The following is a 17,630-nucleotide window of genomic DNA, read 5'->3' as shown; positions in this document are numbered from 1 at the left end:
CAAAAGACGGATCATGCACTCACCCACGGGTGTTATCCAGTGATGGACTTTGCACAAACATTTATGACACGCTTCTATTCATCTATATAACAGTGAGAAGAATTTTTACTTGAACCGTACATGTTTTAATACATACGCTTAGAGTAGATTGTGCTTCTGTCCCTAGGTTAGGTTTCAGTTTATGAATTAAAAGGTGGCTTACAGAGAACTTCCTTATAACAGAAAGATCTAAAACTATAAAAACTACCAACTGAATGTACTTGTTTGATTTTTATGTTAATTAACTTTTTCTAACAAACTGAATTTCACAGGCATACACTTGAAGACAAACAACTACAAAAATAATGTGGGTACGTACCATTCTCTGCACCTAGAACAAAAACAAAAAAATATAAAAAAAATGTAAATGCTTTATATACTTCAGTATTCATATATCCTTAATACAAAAACCATACTAAAACAGTCTCCAATAATCTCAAAGGGACAGTCAAGTCCCAAAATTTTTTTCATGATTGGAATAGGGCATGTCATTTTAAACCACTTTCCAATTTACTTTTATCACCAATTTTGCTGTTCTCTTGGTATTCTTAGTTGAAAGCTAAACCTAGGAGGTTTCTTAGACCTTGAAGACCGCCCCAAATCTAAATGCATTTTGATAGTGTTTCACCACTAGAGGGCATTAGTTCATGTGTTTCATATAGATAACATTGAGCTCATGCACGTGAATTTACCATGGAGTCAGCTCTGATTGGCTAAAATGCAAGTCTGTCAAAAGAACTGAAATAAGGGGGCAGTCTGCTGAGGCTTAGATACAAGGTTATTACAGAGGTAAAACGTGTATAATTATAACTGTGTTGGTTATGCAAAACTGGGGAATTGGTAATTAAGGGATTATCTATCTTTTAAAACAACAAAAAATCTGATGTTGACTGTCCCTTTAAAGAAGATTACTTAACTCTTATTTTTTGTATGTGTGGGCTGTTCCTTTTTCTGCCACTAATTATATTTCCTATTCTATCTTTTGGATAAGAAGGCAGTGACTCTTAGTCTGTTCCTTTCCCATATTCTAGTTTTATTTTTAGTTACATTTAATAATATTTAAGGGACATGAAAAATTATTGAAATTGTATTATAAAATTATGCATAGACGAAAAATTATACTTTTATTATTTATCTTAAAGTAAGAGGTCTTGTTGTAATAGGATGTGTGTGTGCCCGACCACATTTAAAATAAACCTTTGTTCTATTATTCAGGCTAAATAAAATAGTTTCTATACATTTTACAGATTTGAAAATCCATGTTGGTAGGTATTACTAGGGTGAGCCAAGATATGGAATTCAAACCAAACTTTTCATAATGCATAATTCTAACATCCCTGAGTGGAACTCACCAAGCTACAGTTTATTTACTGTACATATACAGGACAGTCTTCATTGGTGAGTGGTATGGAAAGATAGAAAATATATGGATATTTTGGCAATTATAACTTTATGTAATTCTTTTCAGTGGAAACATTCATTCGATTTTTGAAGAAAAAGTTTTTTGCTTTTCCTCACAAAATGGAATGGTCTGAAGCTTAGAAAGCCTTTGTTGTGTGATAAGCCTGCAATTAAAGTATAACTGCAGTTGTAGTTTGAATTTCAAACGTTTTTTTTCTGTGACGAATACACAATGAACTCTTGCACATGCTCAGTAGGAGCTGGTGTCTCAGAAATTGTGCATATAAAATGGTTGTGCAGATTTTGATAATGGAGGCAAACTGGAAAGTTGTTTTGTTTTTTTAATTTAAACTGCATGCTCTATCGGAATCATAAACGTTTAAGTTTGATGTTAGCGTTTAAAGACTTGAGCAACAAAGAAAAGGGAAGGATAACATAGAAACAGTGTGATAACTTTCATTTAATACACATGAAGAGCTATATTCATTGACTAAACATCTTCTCTGTATTTTTAAAGGGATATTTGTAAAAACGGTTTCATAGTATATTTTCAAAGTATTTTATGTCCATTAAATATTATAAAATGTAGCTAAAATTAAAGCTGGAATATGGGTAGGGAACATAACAGGTAGCAGAAACATTACATTTCTGTTTACGTCTAAACTGTACCACATTATGGTCCTATACTTTAAAATTACTTGATAAGAAAATACATAATAAAATGTTTTACATTTTCAGAGAAAAAAAAACAGCAATACACACTTACCAATGATAGGTGCCAAAGGATTTAGCGGACGATATACCGAACGAGGTCTATACAGACACAACAAAACAGATTGAATATTAAATAAATGTCAAGTGTACAATTATAGTTTTATCACAGTAAGTAAATTCTGTTCTCTTCTTACTTAAAACAGTTTTCTTCGTAGATGCTGTTCCACACTCTCCAGGCTGATGGTCCTTTGTACCCAGTGTATCTCTCTGGGTTCAACAAAAGATCCACATATTGTGCATCTGGAGATCCCTCATCTAGTTCAAAAATGGGAAAATACACAATTGATGCTCTGTTTTTTTTTGTTTATATGTTTAAAAGCCTTTTTAATAACTTTATTTGTTGGATACGAGATTCACAAGATTGCAGAATCAATACAGTGGATTCTTATCTTTATTAATAGCATTAGACAAATTAAAACCATTAGTTTGTAAATCTATAATGTCAATATGTGGAGAAGTATTGAAAGGATTTTTCAATACATATAATTAATGATATTTTACATGAACATAATGCAAGGGGTGGCAGCACAAAAGGGCCAGTAAACATAGACAATAAGGTTATATAATTCTGCACATAGTGCAGAATTATATAACATATTAGTGCTAGCTTTATAGAAGCCAATATTGCCGGTGAACTTTTATTAAAAAAAAAAAAGAGTGTTTTCCAACCCGCTCTCTGTGCTCTACTGAGCGTGTCTGTTTTTTTCACTGAGCGCATCTGGCCAGCTGTCTATTCACAGCCCGGCCCGATCGCGCCATTACACTCAGTGCAGCTCGCTTCCGCTGTCAGACAGAGCAGGAGCGAGCTGCACTGAGTGTAATGGTGCGGTCGGGCCGGGCTGTGACTAGACAGCTGGCCAGATGCGCTCAGTGAAAAAAACAGACACGGCTCAGTAGAGCACATAGAGCGGGTATGGAAAACACTCTTTTTTTTAATAAAAGTTCACCGGCAATATTAGCTTCTATAAAGCTAGCACTAATATAATGTTATATAATTCTGCACTATGTGCAGAATTATATAACATTATTTTCTATGTTTACTGTCCCTTTAAGGACTGCCCTTTTTCAGTATATTTACTCTTTCAATGCCCATTTAAGGCTAGAGGAAAATAAATATCACCTACAGCAAAGAAAAAGTTGATCACGGTAACCTGATCACCTCTGGGCAGTGAAGTATCATCTGCACATTACAGTAAATAACTTTAAAAATGGCTTAGGCATTTTGTTGGCTGAAAACCGGTGCAAAAGGCCAGCCATTACCGTCAATTTACTTGCTAGGTGTTTTATTAGAATGTCAGGCATCATAGGACATAAGCAAACAGTTTGATTGGCTGTGCCTATTTCACTTGGCTTAAATTTGAAGCTGGCTTATCTCCACACCTTAACTTGGGGCACTATAAGCCTAACATCATACTTTGACTGCCAATGTTTGCACTGGCTTCATAATAAAGTCACTACATTTAGCCACCAATCATCAAGTGTAACCCAGGTGTTGAACCAAAAATGGTCCGGCTCCTTAGCTTAGATTCCTGCCTTTTTAACCCCTTCACCTGAAAGGACATATATACACATCTTGCAGTACTTTGCCTATCATACTGCAAGATGTATATATATATATATATATATATATATATATATATGCCAAAGTGAAAATGTAATCAAAGTGAAAATATATATATATATATATATATATATATATATATATATATATATATATATATATATATATATATATATATATATATATATATATATATATATACACACACACACACACATACACACGTCCTAGCTTACAGCCGAGAGCTGGAGCTCCTGAAGCTTCAGGCATCTGCCGCATATGGAGCCGGAGCATGACCGGCTCCATATGAGTGCAGATGCCTGACCGTTACAGAGGGTGGCAGTGTGTGTCTCACCGTCTGTAACAATCTTCTGTTGGTGCCAGTGGGAGGTGGGAGCGGGAGGGCCCTACGCTAAAGAAAAAAATAAAGGGACAATAGTTAGAGGGGGCGGTTTAGAGAGCTGTTGGGGGGGGAGAATAAGGGAGGTTGGGGGGTAAGGGGGGATCCTACACTGCAGAAATGTAAAAGTTAATAAAAAAATGTATTTAAAAAAAAAAAAAAAAAACTTATATTTTCATACTGCCAGACTGTCTGCCAGTACTTAAGATGGGAGTTACCAGTGAGGGAGGGAAGAGAGCTGTTTGGGAGGGATCAGGTAGGGATCAGGGGGTGGCAAGTTACAGGTGGGAGGCTAATTTCTACACTAAAGCTAAAATTAACCTGTTAAGCTATCTAATTAACCCTTTTACTGCTGGGAATAATAGAAGTGTGGTGCGCACCTGCAATTAGCAGCCTTCTATTACCAAAAAAGCAATGGCAAAGCCATATATGTCTGCTATTTCTGAACAAAGGGGATCCCAGAGAAACTTTTACAAACATTTGTGCCATGACTGCACAAGCAGTGTGTAAATAATTTCTGTGAGAAACCCAAAGCTTGTGAAAAAAGTACCTTTTATTTGATTGCATTTGGGGTGAAATGAAATATAGCAAAATGGGCCTAGATCAATACTTTGGGTTGTCTACTTAAACAATATATATAGTTTTGATAGGTATATAATAAAAAAAAAAAATAAAAGGCTCTATTTCTGTTTAAATGGAGTGATAGCAAAAATGCTAAAAATTCTCTGGTATTTTGGGCAAATTTTTGTCTGAAAGTCCCGGTAATGAAAGGGATAGCAAGAGAACAAAGAAAATTTGATAATAGGAGTAAATTAGAAAGTTGCTTAAAATTGCTTGTTCTATCTGAATCCCGAAAGAAAAAACATTTAGGTTTAGTGTCCCTTTAATTAGGGCTTGAAAAACTCCATGAGGCTATGGTTACTATTTTACTGAACTCCTATTTTATAATAATATACAAAAAAAATAAAAAATCTCAAGGAATAGCTGGGCTCATTTACAAAAACAAAAAACACCTGTGTTCTAAAAATTAAACAAATATGTCAGCCCATCACAAACAACAATATTAAAGGTAACATTACCATCCAGCTCGCAGAAATGGTCTTGCGCATCATCATATTTTGCCCAAGCAATGAATGCTTCTTTAGTTTGATTACTGGGGAAAAAAAAAAAAGAAGGAAGTCAAGGTGTGTACTAAATAATGTTTTGATCATTCAAAAAAAAACTCATAGGGCTTCTTTGTCTCCTCCTAGTATGATAATTTCCCAGGAGTAATGGATCATGGAATCTCACCACCTATATGAAATAAATACTGTTGGTGGTTAAAATGGTCATCAGCTTAACCATGGCAGAAAATCTAACTAAAAAAAAACTGTAATTCCACTCAATATTAATGTCCTTATAACCATGAACAAACCAGCAAGATATGGTTTGACCATCATTTGTAACACACATTTTTATTTAAAACGACAAAAGTCGCTATTCTATATAATTTCTTTAATAATCACGGATGAGCCACTGCTTTACAATCATGTGCCCTCTTTTCATAATTTTTTTTAACCATCGCTGAATTAGGCGCAGGCGCACATCTGAATGTGCTTTTATATGCATTAACATTTGATAAAGATAAGTTCACCCCCTTTAATTACAGATACAAACCATAAGCTGGGTTTTCAAGTAAAACCATATGATTTGAAAAATGATATTTAATTACTGATAGCATCTGTAGCTTTAGAAATTTATCATATACCCATCCCCCCACCTAAAGTATTTTAATATGAAATGAATTAGTTCACACAACTGCCACATAGAACAATAGGTCAGTGGAAAGCATGTGCAATTATACGCAATTCCTACTGTTCATGTGTTAAAGGGACAGTCTAGTAAAAATTAAACTTTCATGATTCAGATAGGGCATACAATTTTAAACAACTTTCCAATTAATTTTAATTATTGCTTTGTTCTCTTGGTATTCTTAGCTTAAATCTAAACCTAGGTTTGTTCATATGCTAATTTCTAAGCCTTTGAAGGCTATTTCCTATCTCAATGCATTTGACAGTTTTCACAGCTAGAGGGTGTTTATGTGTGCCACATAGATAACATTGTGCTCACTCCAGTGGAGTTACTTATGAGAGGGCACTGATTGGCTGAAATGCAAGTTTGTCAAAAGAACTGAAATAAGGGGTCTGCAGTCTGCAGAGGCTTAGACACAAGGTAATCACAGAGGTAAAACGTTTATTAATATAACCGTGATCGTTATGCAAAACTGGGGAATGGGTGATCTATCTTTTTAAACAATAACAATTCTGGAGTAGACTGTCCCTTTAACCTCTTAAGGACATATGACGGAATTTTTCCGTCATAAAACAATTGAACAAACTGAAAGCTGTGTCCTTAAAGGGTTAATATGGATGCAGGTGAATGTTTGCACATGCTGTAAAGTTCTTAAACAAACAATCTTTTTATGGTAAAAAGAAAATTCTGATTATAAATGGCTAATTCTGTAAAATGAAAGATATAATCATGAAAAAGTGACAATATGAATTTATAATTTCTTAAACCTAAGTTTTGATTTGAAGAAAAAAAAAAAATTAAATGAAACTATTGTTTTGTTACTATTAGAAAAGCAGAACAGCTTGGCAACCATTTCTCTATTCTGTCCCAGATATAAAATAGTTCACTCTTAGATGGCTGCAGCTGGCTCTGCAAGGTCCCTAAGCAATTTCAACCACACATTTTTGCAATATCCCTCTGTGTCTCCCGTCTTGGTAATGTGTGCGGTCCAACCTTAGTTCTACTGAGACAAAAACAAAGCAATCCAGTGAGAGCACATCATAATACATCCCCAATTAAACAGTTCACAAAGCACCAGCCATCCAGCAACACACAGAGCGAGCACTGACAGACAGAGGGGTACTGCAAAAGTAGCGTTTCTATTTGTTTAGGGACCTGCTGTGTGTGAAAGATTATGGACCTGGTAGCTTTTGGCTTTACCTTATAAGAGTAAAACTCCAGGTCCACTTGGAAATCCAGCCAGCCCTGGAACAAGGGAAAACAAAACAAAAAGCCTTCGGCTGACTCTAAATCAGTATGAAGAGTACTCCCCGTTCCAAGTTTTGATTAGGTGGGGGCTTTCTCTTTGACAGGCTTGTATACGCGATGTCCCAGATCCATGGGCTGTGGACATAGAATCCCGGGGTTACAACATAGGAGTCAAGTCTTGCCCTTCAATTGGCAGGTTTCTGCTGTTGAGACTATCCTCAAACCAGGTAAAGAGGGAGGCCTTCTTAAATTGCGTAAAGGACCTATCCTCCCTGGGAGTTATTTAACAGTCCCTCTAAAGGAACAAGGTCTATTATTCTATTCAAATCTATTTGTGGTTCCCAAAAAGGAGTTAACTTTTCGTCCCATCCTAGATCTAAAGTGTCTCAACAAATTCCTCAGGGTTCTGTCCTTCAAGATGGAAACTATTTGTTCCATTCTTCTATTGGTTCAGGAAGGTCAGTTCATGACCACCATAGACCTGAAGGACACATTTTTACACGTTCCCATTCACAGGGATCATTACCAGTGTTTCTAAGTTTTGCCTTTCTGGACATGCATCTCTAGATTATAGCCCTTCCGTTTGGTCTTGCCACAGTTCCCTGAATATTCACAAAGGTTCTGGGAGCCCTACTGGCAGTGATCAGATCCCAGGGAATTGCTGTGTCGCCTTATCTAGACGACATCTTGGTTCAGGCGTCATCTTTTCAACTAGCAAAATCTCATACAGAGATGTTGTTGTCTTTTCTACGTTCCCAAGGGTGGAAGGTCAGAAAATCCAAACTTCTTGCTTCCCGCCTTTCCCTCCAGTCTGCTTTTAGTCCATCAGTGGTTCAATGCATGGAGGTAATTGGTCGAATAGTGGCTTCCAAGGGCATCATTCCCTTTGCTCTGTTCCATCTGCGACCACTGTAGCTTGGCATGCTCCGTCAATGGAACAGAGACCATTCAGATTTATCGCAGATGATAAATCTGGACCCCTTAACAAGAGAGACTCTCTTGTGGTGGATTTCACAGGAGCATCTGTCTCAGGCACTTGCTTCCTGAGACCTTCCTGGGTGATTGTGACGACAGATGCCAGCCTGTCAGGCTGGGGAGCTGTTTGCGGTTCTCTGAAGACTCAGGGCCTGTGGTCTCGGGAAGAGTCTTCCCTTCCCATAAACATCTTAGAGTTTAGCGCAATCTTTAATGCCTTAACAGCGTGGCCCCAATTATCTTTATTCTGGTCTATCAGATTCCAGTCGGACAACATCACCTCAGTGGCTTACATCAACCACCAGGGGGGAACTCGGAGTTCCTTGGCCATGAATTAGGTGACTTGCATTCTGCAGTGGGCGGAAGCTCACGATTGTCTCCTAACTCTTCCAAACGCTATCTACATATTGTAAGCTACTAGTTGGTTTGGGTGCATGATGTGTTTGTTGGTAATACTACAGCTAGCAACAAAAGAAAGTGACTTTCTTGTGGGTATTACAGAAGTGAACCATGCTTTACCGACAGAGAAAATTATATTCATTTATATTAATTCTGCATTGAAACCTAATTGAAGTCAAAATATGACACTCGAGTCGAAATTTAACCTTTCATGATTCAGATAGAGCAGCAATTTTAAACAATGTTTCAATTTACTTCTATTAACAAAATGTGCACAGTCTTATTATAATTACACTTTTTGAGTCACCAGCTCCTACTGAGCATGTGCAAGGATTTACAGAAAAAAGGTATATGTATTTGTGATTGGCTGATGGCTGTCACATGATACAGGAGTGGAGGAAATTGACATAACTTTGAAATTTGTCAGAAAAAAATCTACTACTAACTTGAAGTTCAGACTAAGTGCTATTGCATGCATTTGTTGATTATGCAAATCTACTGTATTGACTGGTCCTTTAACAACACAATGTCACTTTAGGTTACCACCATGCTAGAGAAACACATTTTAATATTGAGACTAGAAGCAAGGAATCTCACAAGAGCTATGCTGCTATTCATTGCTAAAATAAAGTTTAAATTAAAAATGTAAAAAAAAAGGGAAATCCTCAACCGGTTCCAGGAGCAACCCTTAGATTTGCACTAATATAAGATATTTACCCCATATCTTATGGTAAATCTTGCAAGTAACAGGTTTGCAAACCTGAAGCATAGTATCAATGACCGCTTCAGAAAAACCTTGTCTAGACAGAACTAGGCGTTCAATCTCCAAGTAGTCAGCTTCAGAGAATACAGGTTTGGATGGAGTTAAGAAACCTGAATTAGAAGGTCCTTCCTCAGAGGTAACCTCCAAGGAGGTAGAGATGACATCCTTACCAGATCCATGAACCTGATCCTGCAAGGCCATGCAGTAGCTATTAGAATTACCGATGCTCTCTCCTGTTTGATACGAGCAATGACTCGTGGAAGGAGAGCAAACGGAGGAAACAGATAAGCCAGAGAGAAGATCCAAGGAACCGCTAGAGCATCTATTAGAACGGCCTGAGGATCTCTTGACCTTGAACCGTACTTTGGAACCTTGGCATTGTGGCGGGACACCATCAGATCCAACTCAGGAACCCTCCACCTGAGGGTTATTCGAGAGAACACTTCCGGATGGAGAGCCCACTCCCCAGGATGAAAAGTCTGTATGCTCAGAAAATCTGCCTCCCAATTGTCCACTCCTGGAATGTGGATGGCAGATAAGAGACAATCGTGACCTTCCGCCCACTGCAGAATGCAAGTCACCTAATTCATGGCCAAGGAACTCCGAGTTCCCCCTGGTGGTTGATGTAAGCCACTGAGGTGATGTTGTCCGACTGGAATCTGATAAACCGGACTAAAGATAATTGGGGCCACGCTGTTAAGGCATTAAAGATTGCTCTCAACTCCAAGATGTTTATGGGAAGGGAAGACTCTTCCCGAGACCACAGGCCCTGAGTCTTCAGAGAACCCCAAACAGCTCCCCAGCCTGATAGGCTGGCATCCGTCGTCACACTCACCCAGAAAGGTCTCAGGAAGCAAGTGTCCAAGACAGATGCTCCTATGAAATCCACCACAAGAGTCTCTTGTTAAGGGGTCCAGATTTATCCTCTGCGATAAAACTGAATGGTCTCCGTTCCATTGACCGAGCATGCAAAGCTGCAGTGGTTGCAGATGGAACCGAGCAAAGGGAATGAAGCCCTTGGAAGCCACTATCAGACCAATTACATCAATGCATTGAGCCACTGATGGACGAAAAGCAGACTGGAGGGAAAGGCAGGAAGCAAGAAGTTTTGATTTTCTGACCTCCGTCAGGAAAATCTTCATGGACAGGGAATCTATTTTTGTCTCTAGGAAACACTACTACCGTAGTTTCCTCTGAGATAAGATCAGACAAGGCATTGCACCAATAAGATGCTGCTCCTGCAACCGTCGCAATACTCGCTGCAGGTTGCCACTGTAATCCTTGATGGATGTACATCTTTTTTTAAAGGGACAGTAAAGTAATAAAAAAACACTTTCATGATTTAAATAAGGCATGTAATTTTAAACAACTTTCCAATTTACTTTTATTACCAATTTTGCTTTGTTCTTTTGATATTCTTAGCTGAAAGCTAAATCTAGGAGGTTCATAAGCTAATTTCTTAGACCTTGAAGGCCACCTCTAATCTGAAAGAATTTTGACAGTTTTTCACCACTAGAGGGCGTTAGTTCATGTGTTTCATATAGATAACATTGAGCTCAGGCATGTGAAGCTCCTAGGAGAAAGCACTGATTGGCTAAAAATGCAAGTATGTCAAAAGAACTGAAATAAGGGGGCAGTTTGCAGAGCCATAGATACAAGGTAATCACAGAGGTAAAAAGTATATTATTTTACATATATATTATCATGTTGGTTATGCAAAATTGGGGAATGGGTAATAAAGGGATTATCTACCTTTTTAAACAACAAAAATGCTGGTGTTTACTGTCCCTTTAAGTAAGCCTCTAGCTTCTTATCCATTGGATCCTTAAAAGAGCAACTATCCGCTATAGGAATGTAGGAATGGTAGTTCTCTTAGCAAGAGTAGACGCCATCAGATCCAACTCCGGCACCCCCTAATTGAGAGTTAACCTGGAGAACACCTCTGGGTGGAGAGCCCACTCCCCTGGATGGAATGTCTGTCTGCTCAGGAAATCCGCTTCCCAGTTGTCCACTCCTGGAATGTGAATAGCAGATAGACAACAATTGTGAACTTCCGCCCACTGAATGATCCGAGCCACCTCCTTCATGGCTAAGGAACTCTGAGTTCCTCCCTGGTGGTTAATGTAAGCCACTGAGGTGATGTTATCCGACTGGAACCTGATAAACTGGGCCAAGGACAACTGAGGCCAAGCCATCAGAGCATTGTAAATCGCTCTCAACTCCAAGATGTTTATGGGGAGAACACACTCCTCCCGAGCCCTAGCAGGCTGGTGTCTTTGGTCACAATCACCCAGGAAGGTCTCCGGAAGCATGTGCCCTGAGACAGATGCTCCTGAGAAAGCCACCACGGGAGAGAGTCTCTTGTCGACTGGTCTAGATCTATCCTCCGAGACAGATCCGAATGGTCTCCGTTCCATTGTCTAAGCATGCATAACTGCATGGAATTGAGCAAAGGGAATGAAGTCCATGGAAGCGGCCATCACACCAATTGCCTCCATACATTGAGCCACTGAGTAGACTGCAGAGAGGCAAGAGGAAAGAATTTTGGATTTTCTGACCTCTGTCAGAAATATTTTAATCAATAGGGAATCTATTATGGTCCCTAAGAAGACTACCCTTGTAGCTGGAACAAGGGAACTCTTTTCCAGATTCACTTTCCATCCGTGGGAACGTAGAAAAGAAAACAAGATCTCTCTATGAGAGTTTTCTTGTTGGAAAGATGGAGCCTGAACCAAAATGTTGTCCAGGTAGGGCACCACTGCAATTCCCTGAGACCTGATCACTGCCAAGAGGGCTCCTAGAACCTTTGAGAAAATTCTGGGAGCTGTGGCAAGGCCAAACGGAAGAGCCACAAACTGAAAGGGTTTGTCTAGAAAGGCGAATCTCAGGAACTTGTGATGATCCCTGTGGATGGGAACATGAAGATACGCATCCTTCAAATCTATGGTCGTCATGAACTGCCCCTCTTGGACCAAGCGGAAAATGGAACGAATGGTTTCCATTTTGAAGGACAGTACCCTGAGAAACTTGTTGAGACACTTTAGGTCTAGAATAGGACGGAAAGTTCCCTCTTTTTTGGGAACCAAGAACAGATTTGAATAGAATCCTAGACCCTGTTCCCTTACTGGAACTGGAACTATCACTCCCAGCGAAGAAAGGTCCTGAATGCAATTCAAGAATGCCCCTCTTTTTATCTGGTCTGCAGATAATCTTGAGAGGTGGAACCTGCCCCTATTTTGGAGCCCTGAGAAAACTATGTCCACAGCCCAGGGATATGGGACATCTCGTATCCATTCTTGATAAAACAGAGAAAGTCTGCCCCCAACTTAATCCTATCCCAGATTGGCGGCAAACCCTTCATGCCGATTTAGACTCAGCTGCGTGTTTCTTTGATTGCTTCCCCTTGTTCCAAGACTGAATAGGTTTCTAAGAACACTTGGACTGTTCCTGTTTGGAAGAAGACTTTCCTTTGAAGTTACGAAAGGAACGAAAATTACTCTGACGTCCTTTAGGTCTATTCTTCTTGTCTTGTGGTAGAAAAGACCCTTTTCCACCAGTAATATTGGAAATTATTTCTGCTAGGCCAGGATCAAACAAGGCCTTACCCTTGTAAGGAAGCGCCAGAAGCTTGGACTTGAAAGTAACATCAGCTGACCAAGATTTTAGCCACAATGCCCTGCAGGCTAGCACAGCGAAGCCAGATATCTTGGCTCCCAGTTTAATAACTTGCATGGTAGCAACAGAAATAAAGGAATTGGCTAGGCTAGCTTGAGAGTCTTAATCCTATCTTGGATCTCTTCTAAAGGAGTCTTTACCGGAAGTGAATCAGACAAGGAGTCGAACCAATAAGATGCTGCACTAGACACAGTGGCAATACAAACTGCAGGTTGCCATTGAAGACCTTGATGAACATATCTTCTTCAAATAAGCCTCCAGCTTTTTGTCCATTGAATCATTAAGAGAGAAGCTATCCTCTACAGGAATAGTAGTTCTCTTAGCCAAAGTATAAATGGCCCCTTCTACTTTATGCACCTTGTACCATGAATCTTTAATAGAGTCAGCGACAGGAAACATCTTTTTAAAGAAAGGAGACAGGGGAAAGGTACCCCTGGATTCTCCCATTCCTGTGCAATAATCTCCGTTGCACGGCCTGGAACAGGAAACACTTCCACAGAGGAAGGAACATCTTAGTATTTATTAAGTTTACTAGATTTCTTAGGGTTGACAACAACAGGAGTAATGGAGTCGTCCAAAGTAGCCAAAACCTCCTTTAACAATACACGAAGGTGTTCAAGCTTAAATCTGAAGGTAAATACTAAAGCATCAGATGAAATAATTATACCGTCCGAATTTAAATTTCACTCTCAGAGGCTACCAACGTATCCTCCTCATCAGACTTATGAGGGAGGGCAACCTAGAGGATGGAAAAGAAACCTTACTATCTGAAACTTCAATTTTCCTTTAGCATAGGAAAGGCAGATAAAGCCGTAGAAGATACCTGAGCAGCAATTTTCTGCAGGCAAAAAAACTCCTCCAGGAGGCTAAGAGGAACCGTAGGGCACTGTATGTGACATCATTAAGGCTTGGGATGTTTGAGAAGGCTGTGGCATTGCCTGAACAGCATCATCCTGAGAGACATTTGGCTCAGACACAAAAAGTTTATCTTTATGTTTTAAAGTCCGATCTAGACAAGAGGTACAAAATTGCATAGGCAACACAATTTGGCTCTCCAAACATAGTAGACACTTGTCCATAGGAACAGAATCTTGTTCCATGACTCAAACAAAATAATAAAAAAATACACTTTAATTTTGGACTGTCACTTTAAATATAAACAATGCGTTAAAGGCTTTTGACTAAATAGACAATCCGTGTCCTCACAGCATAAGGAACTTAGCCCAGCTTCTCTACACCTCAGCTTTAAACTGAGGTCTTACCTGCCCCTCCAAGAACACATGGAACCCAGCAACAAAAGAAATGTCTGGATTACTAGCCGGTCTCTCCACTCGCAACAGTGTTCAACCAGCCGCCACAGCTCAGATTATCCAGAGAGCGGAAAGTCACATGACCGGCAAAATTTAAGCTGCGCCACAGAGGAAAGCGTGCGCTTCATAGCCGGCAAAACGTAGCCGTTGTTAAAACATATAAATATGTACCCTCATAGAGCTATGATTTTTTGCAAATAAAAGACAAGTTAAAAAAAAAAAAAAAAAAAACATACCAAAGCCAAAAAAACATTTTGTTTGTAAACAAGTTGTTTGTAAATAATTTCAGTGAGAAACCTAAAGTTTGTGAAAAAGTAAACAATTTTTTTATTTGATCGCATTTGGCGGTGAAATGGTGGCATGAAATATACCAAAATTGGCCTAGATGAATACTTTGGGATGTCTACTAAAAAAAAATATATACATGTCAAGGGATATTCAGGTATTCCTGACAGATATCAGGGTTCCAATGTAACTAGCGCTCATTTTGAAAAAAAGTGGTTTGGAAATAGCAAAGTGCTACTTGTATTTATTGCCCTATAACTTGCAAAAAAAGCAAAGAACATGTAAACATTGGGTATTTCTAAACTCAGGACAAAATTTAGAAACTATTTAGCATGGGTGTTTTTTGGTGGTTGTAGATGTGTAACAGATTTTGGGGGTCAAAGTTAGAAAAAGTGCGTGTTTTTCCATTTTTTCCTCATATTTTATAATTTTTTTATAGTAAATGATAAGATATGATGAAAATAATGTTATATTTTGAAAGTCCATTTAATAGCGAGAAAAATGGTATATAATATGTGTGGGTACATTAAATGAGTAAGAGGAAAATTACAGCTAAACACAAACACTGCAGAAATGTAAAAATAGCCTTGGTCCCAAACGGACAGAAAATGGAAAAGTACTGTGGTCATTAAGGGGTTAAACCATGACAGATAAAAAAGCAAATAATTGCACTGCCAGAACAATTTTACTGTTTTCAAAACAGAATCAGTAAACCGCTTTAATGGAACTGGCACATTTATAAACAAAAGTTTGTCGTAACCCAAGTTATGTATGATCAGCAAAAGAAATTACAAATAAAAATAAGAAATAAGCAGGAAATAAATTTACGAGAAAGAGTGTTTTACAAAACCTGCTACTTACTTTGAGTACTCTGGATATGTGTCAATACATTTAATTTAAACTTGCCTCAAGGTACTGTTCACAGCTCCAAGTTTACTAGCCTGCTCACAAGCTTCTAAGTCTTCTTCACTATTAGCTTCTGGTGAATACTGTAAGAGAGAAAGAGCTATTGAAATAGACTACAAGCAATCTTTACATTTTACTTTATCAATCCTACACTTAAAGGGAGAGAAAACACTTTGTAATATAAAATTCTTAAAGGGACAAAAAAAACAAACAATTTTTTTTCTTTCATGATTCAGATAGAGAATGCAATTCTAAACGACATTCCAATTTACTTCTATCTAATTTGCTTCATTCTTTAGGTATCCTTGGTTTAAAAATAGCAATGTGCATGGGTGAGCCAATCACACAAGGCATCTCTGTGCGGCCTCCATTTAGTAGCTACTGAGCCTATTTAGATATGCTTTTCAACAAAGGCTGTCAAGAGAATGAAGCAAGTTAATCGGAAAAATAAAAATAAAATTGCATCCTCTTTCTAAATCATGAAAGAAAAAATGTTCCTTTATTTATACATAGTAAAACAGCATTGCAATATATTTCAATTGTTTATTTTGTCTCATCCTCCTGTAATTTAAGTCTGAAAATTGTGGATTATAGTGGCAAGCCGTGTCTTTTTCGAGACTGGCTCTTCCAAAAATGTTAAAGGGACGCTGAACCCAAATTTTTTCTTTCGCGATTTAGATAGAGCATGCAATTTTAAGCAACTTTCTAATTTACGCCTATCATTCTCTTGGTATCTTTATTTGAAAAGCAAAAATTACCGTTTAGAAGCCAGCCCATTTTTGGTGAACAACCTGGGTTGTTCTTGCTGATTGGTGGATAAATTCACACACACACCAATAAACAAGTGCTGTCCGGGGTTCTGAACCAAAAATGGGCTGTTTCCCTAGCTTAGATGCCTTTTTCAAATAAAGATAGCAAGAGAACGAAGAAAAATTGATAATAAGAGTAAATTAGAAAGTTGCTTAAAATGGCATGCTCTATCTGAATCACGAAAGAAAACAATTTGGGTTCAGTGTCCATTTAAGTGGTGGGTGAAGTATGACCATTGAAAAATAATCATAGCAAACAGTGTTAAATTATTCTAATAATGCTCAGACTCTTCTGGTATGTTAATCTATTGTGTTTACGGTCCCTTTAACAAATAATTACTGAACATTAAGACATACTGCTGAAATGCATTTGATGGCCATAGTTCAGATAACGTTTCCATTAGTTTTCAGAAATAATTAAAATGAAATCTTAAATAAATATTGCCCTCAAAAAAATTTCACTATCTAAGAGAGACTATTTCAATACTGTATGTCTAGTAAAAGTCTTCACTGAAAGACACCAACGGCCGGCAAGGTGTTTGAATATGAGTGGGGCACACGCAACATATGTACATATGTTCCTCTACTTGAGAACCTGTCCGGCTGCAATCATAATACATTTTGTCCAATGTCCTCACTACACACACTATGACAGAGCTTGCTCCCCAAAAATTGTAGTGCCATGGAAACATGGTAGTTACCATGACAGATCAACGTTTCACGCACATACTCCTTCACTTGCACTCACTGTATTAGGTGCGCACATTTACGGGAACTCAAAAACCTGCCGGCATTCACATATAGAATATATTTTTGCATTGGCAAAAAAAAAAGGGGGCTGAGCAGTTGGGTTCTGCATAATAGCTTTGCCCTTTTCCCTGCACCGCTCGAGGAAAAATCCAAAATGGGGAACTTTGAGGAAAGAGAACCATCGGTAGTGTGCATTGCATCAGTGAAAACTTAATTTGTGTCACACAAGCTACTGATGACTATCTGAGAAGGTGTGGAAGTTTGAATGCTGGTTCACGAGTCGTTCACAGCTTATGTGCGAATGCCACAGAAAAACACTAACAGCTTTTAATAGAAGCATTTTGGTAATGGAAGCATATTGCCAAAATGCTTCTATTAAAATGCACATTTAAAAGGGACCTTTCTATCCCTTTAACACTACTATATTCCACAAAAGCCATTGACTGCACACTTTAGTAACTGTCCCTAATTTACCTTAGTAGAGAAGGAAACCCTATGTTACAACATGTAGGATTTATGCACACTAAACGTTACACTTATTTTT

General features: G+C 38.3%; 1 protein-coding gene across 1 annotated transcript in view; it reads right to left on the bottom strand.

Annotated features, from left to right (window-relative positions):
* ERO1B (endoplasmic reticulum oxidoreductase 1 beta) overlaps positions 1 to 17,630 on the bottom strand; it is a 168,209-nt gene that overhangs the window by 46,621 nt on the left and 103,958 nt on the right. The window contains 4 exon segments of the mRNA XM_053711099.1: positions 2,201 to 2,253; positions 2,349 to 2,469; positions 5,255 to 5,328; positions 15,528 to 15,610. Coding sequence (XP_053567074.1) covers positions 2,201 to 2,253; positions 2,349 to 2,469; positions 5,255 to 5,328; positions 15,528 to 15,610 — 331 coding nt within the window.

Source organism: Bombina bombina, chromosome 4, assembly GCF_027579735.1.
Source record: "Bombina bombina isolate aBomBom1 chromosome 4, aBomBom1.pri, whole genome shotgun sequence".
Taxonomy (NCBI): domain Eukaryota; kingdom Metazoa; phylum Chordata; class Amphibia; order Anura; family Bombinatoridae; genus Bombina; species Bombina bombina.
The sequence above is the reverse complement of the archived record's forward strand: the minus strand, read 5'-3'. Positions and strand labels throughout refer to the sequence as shown.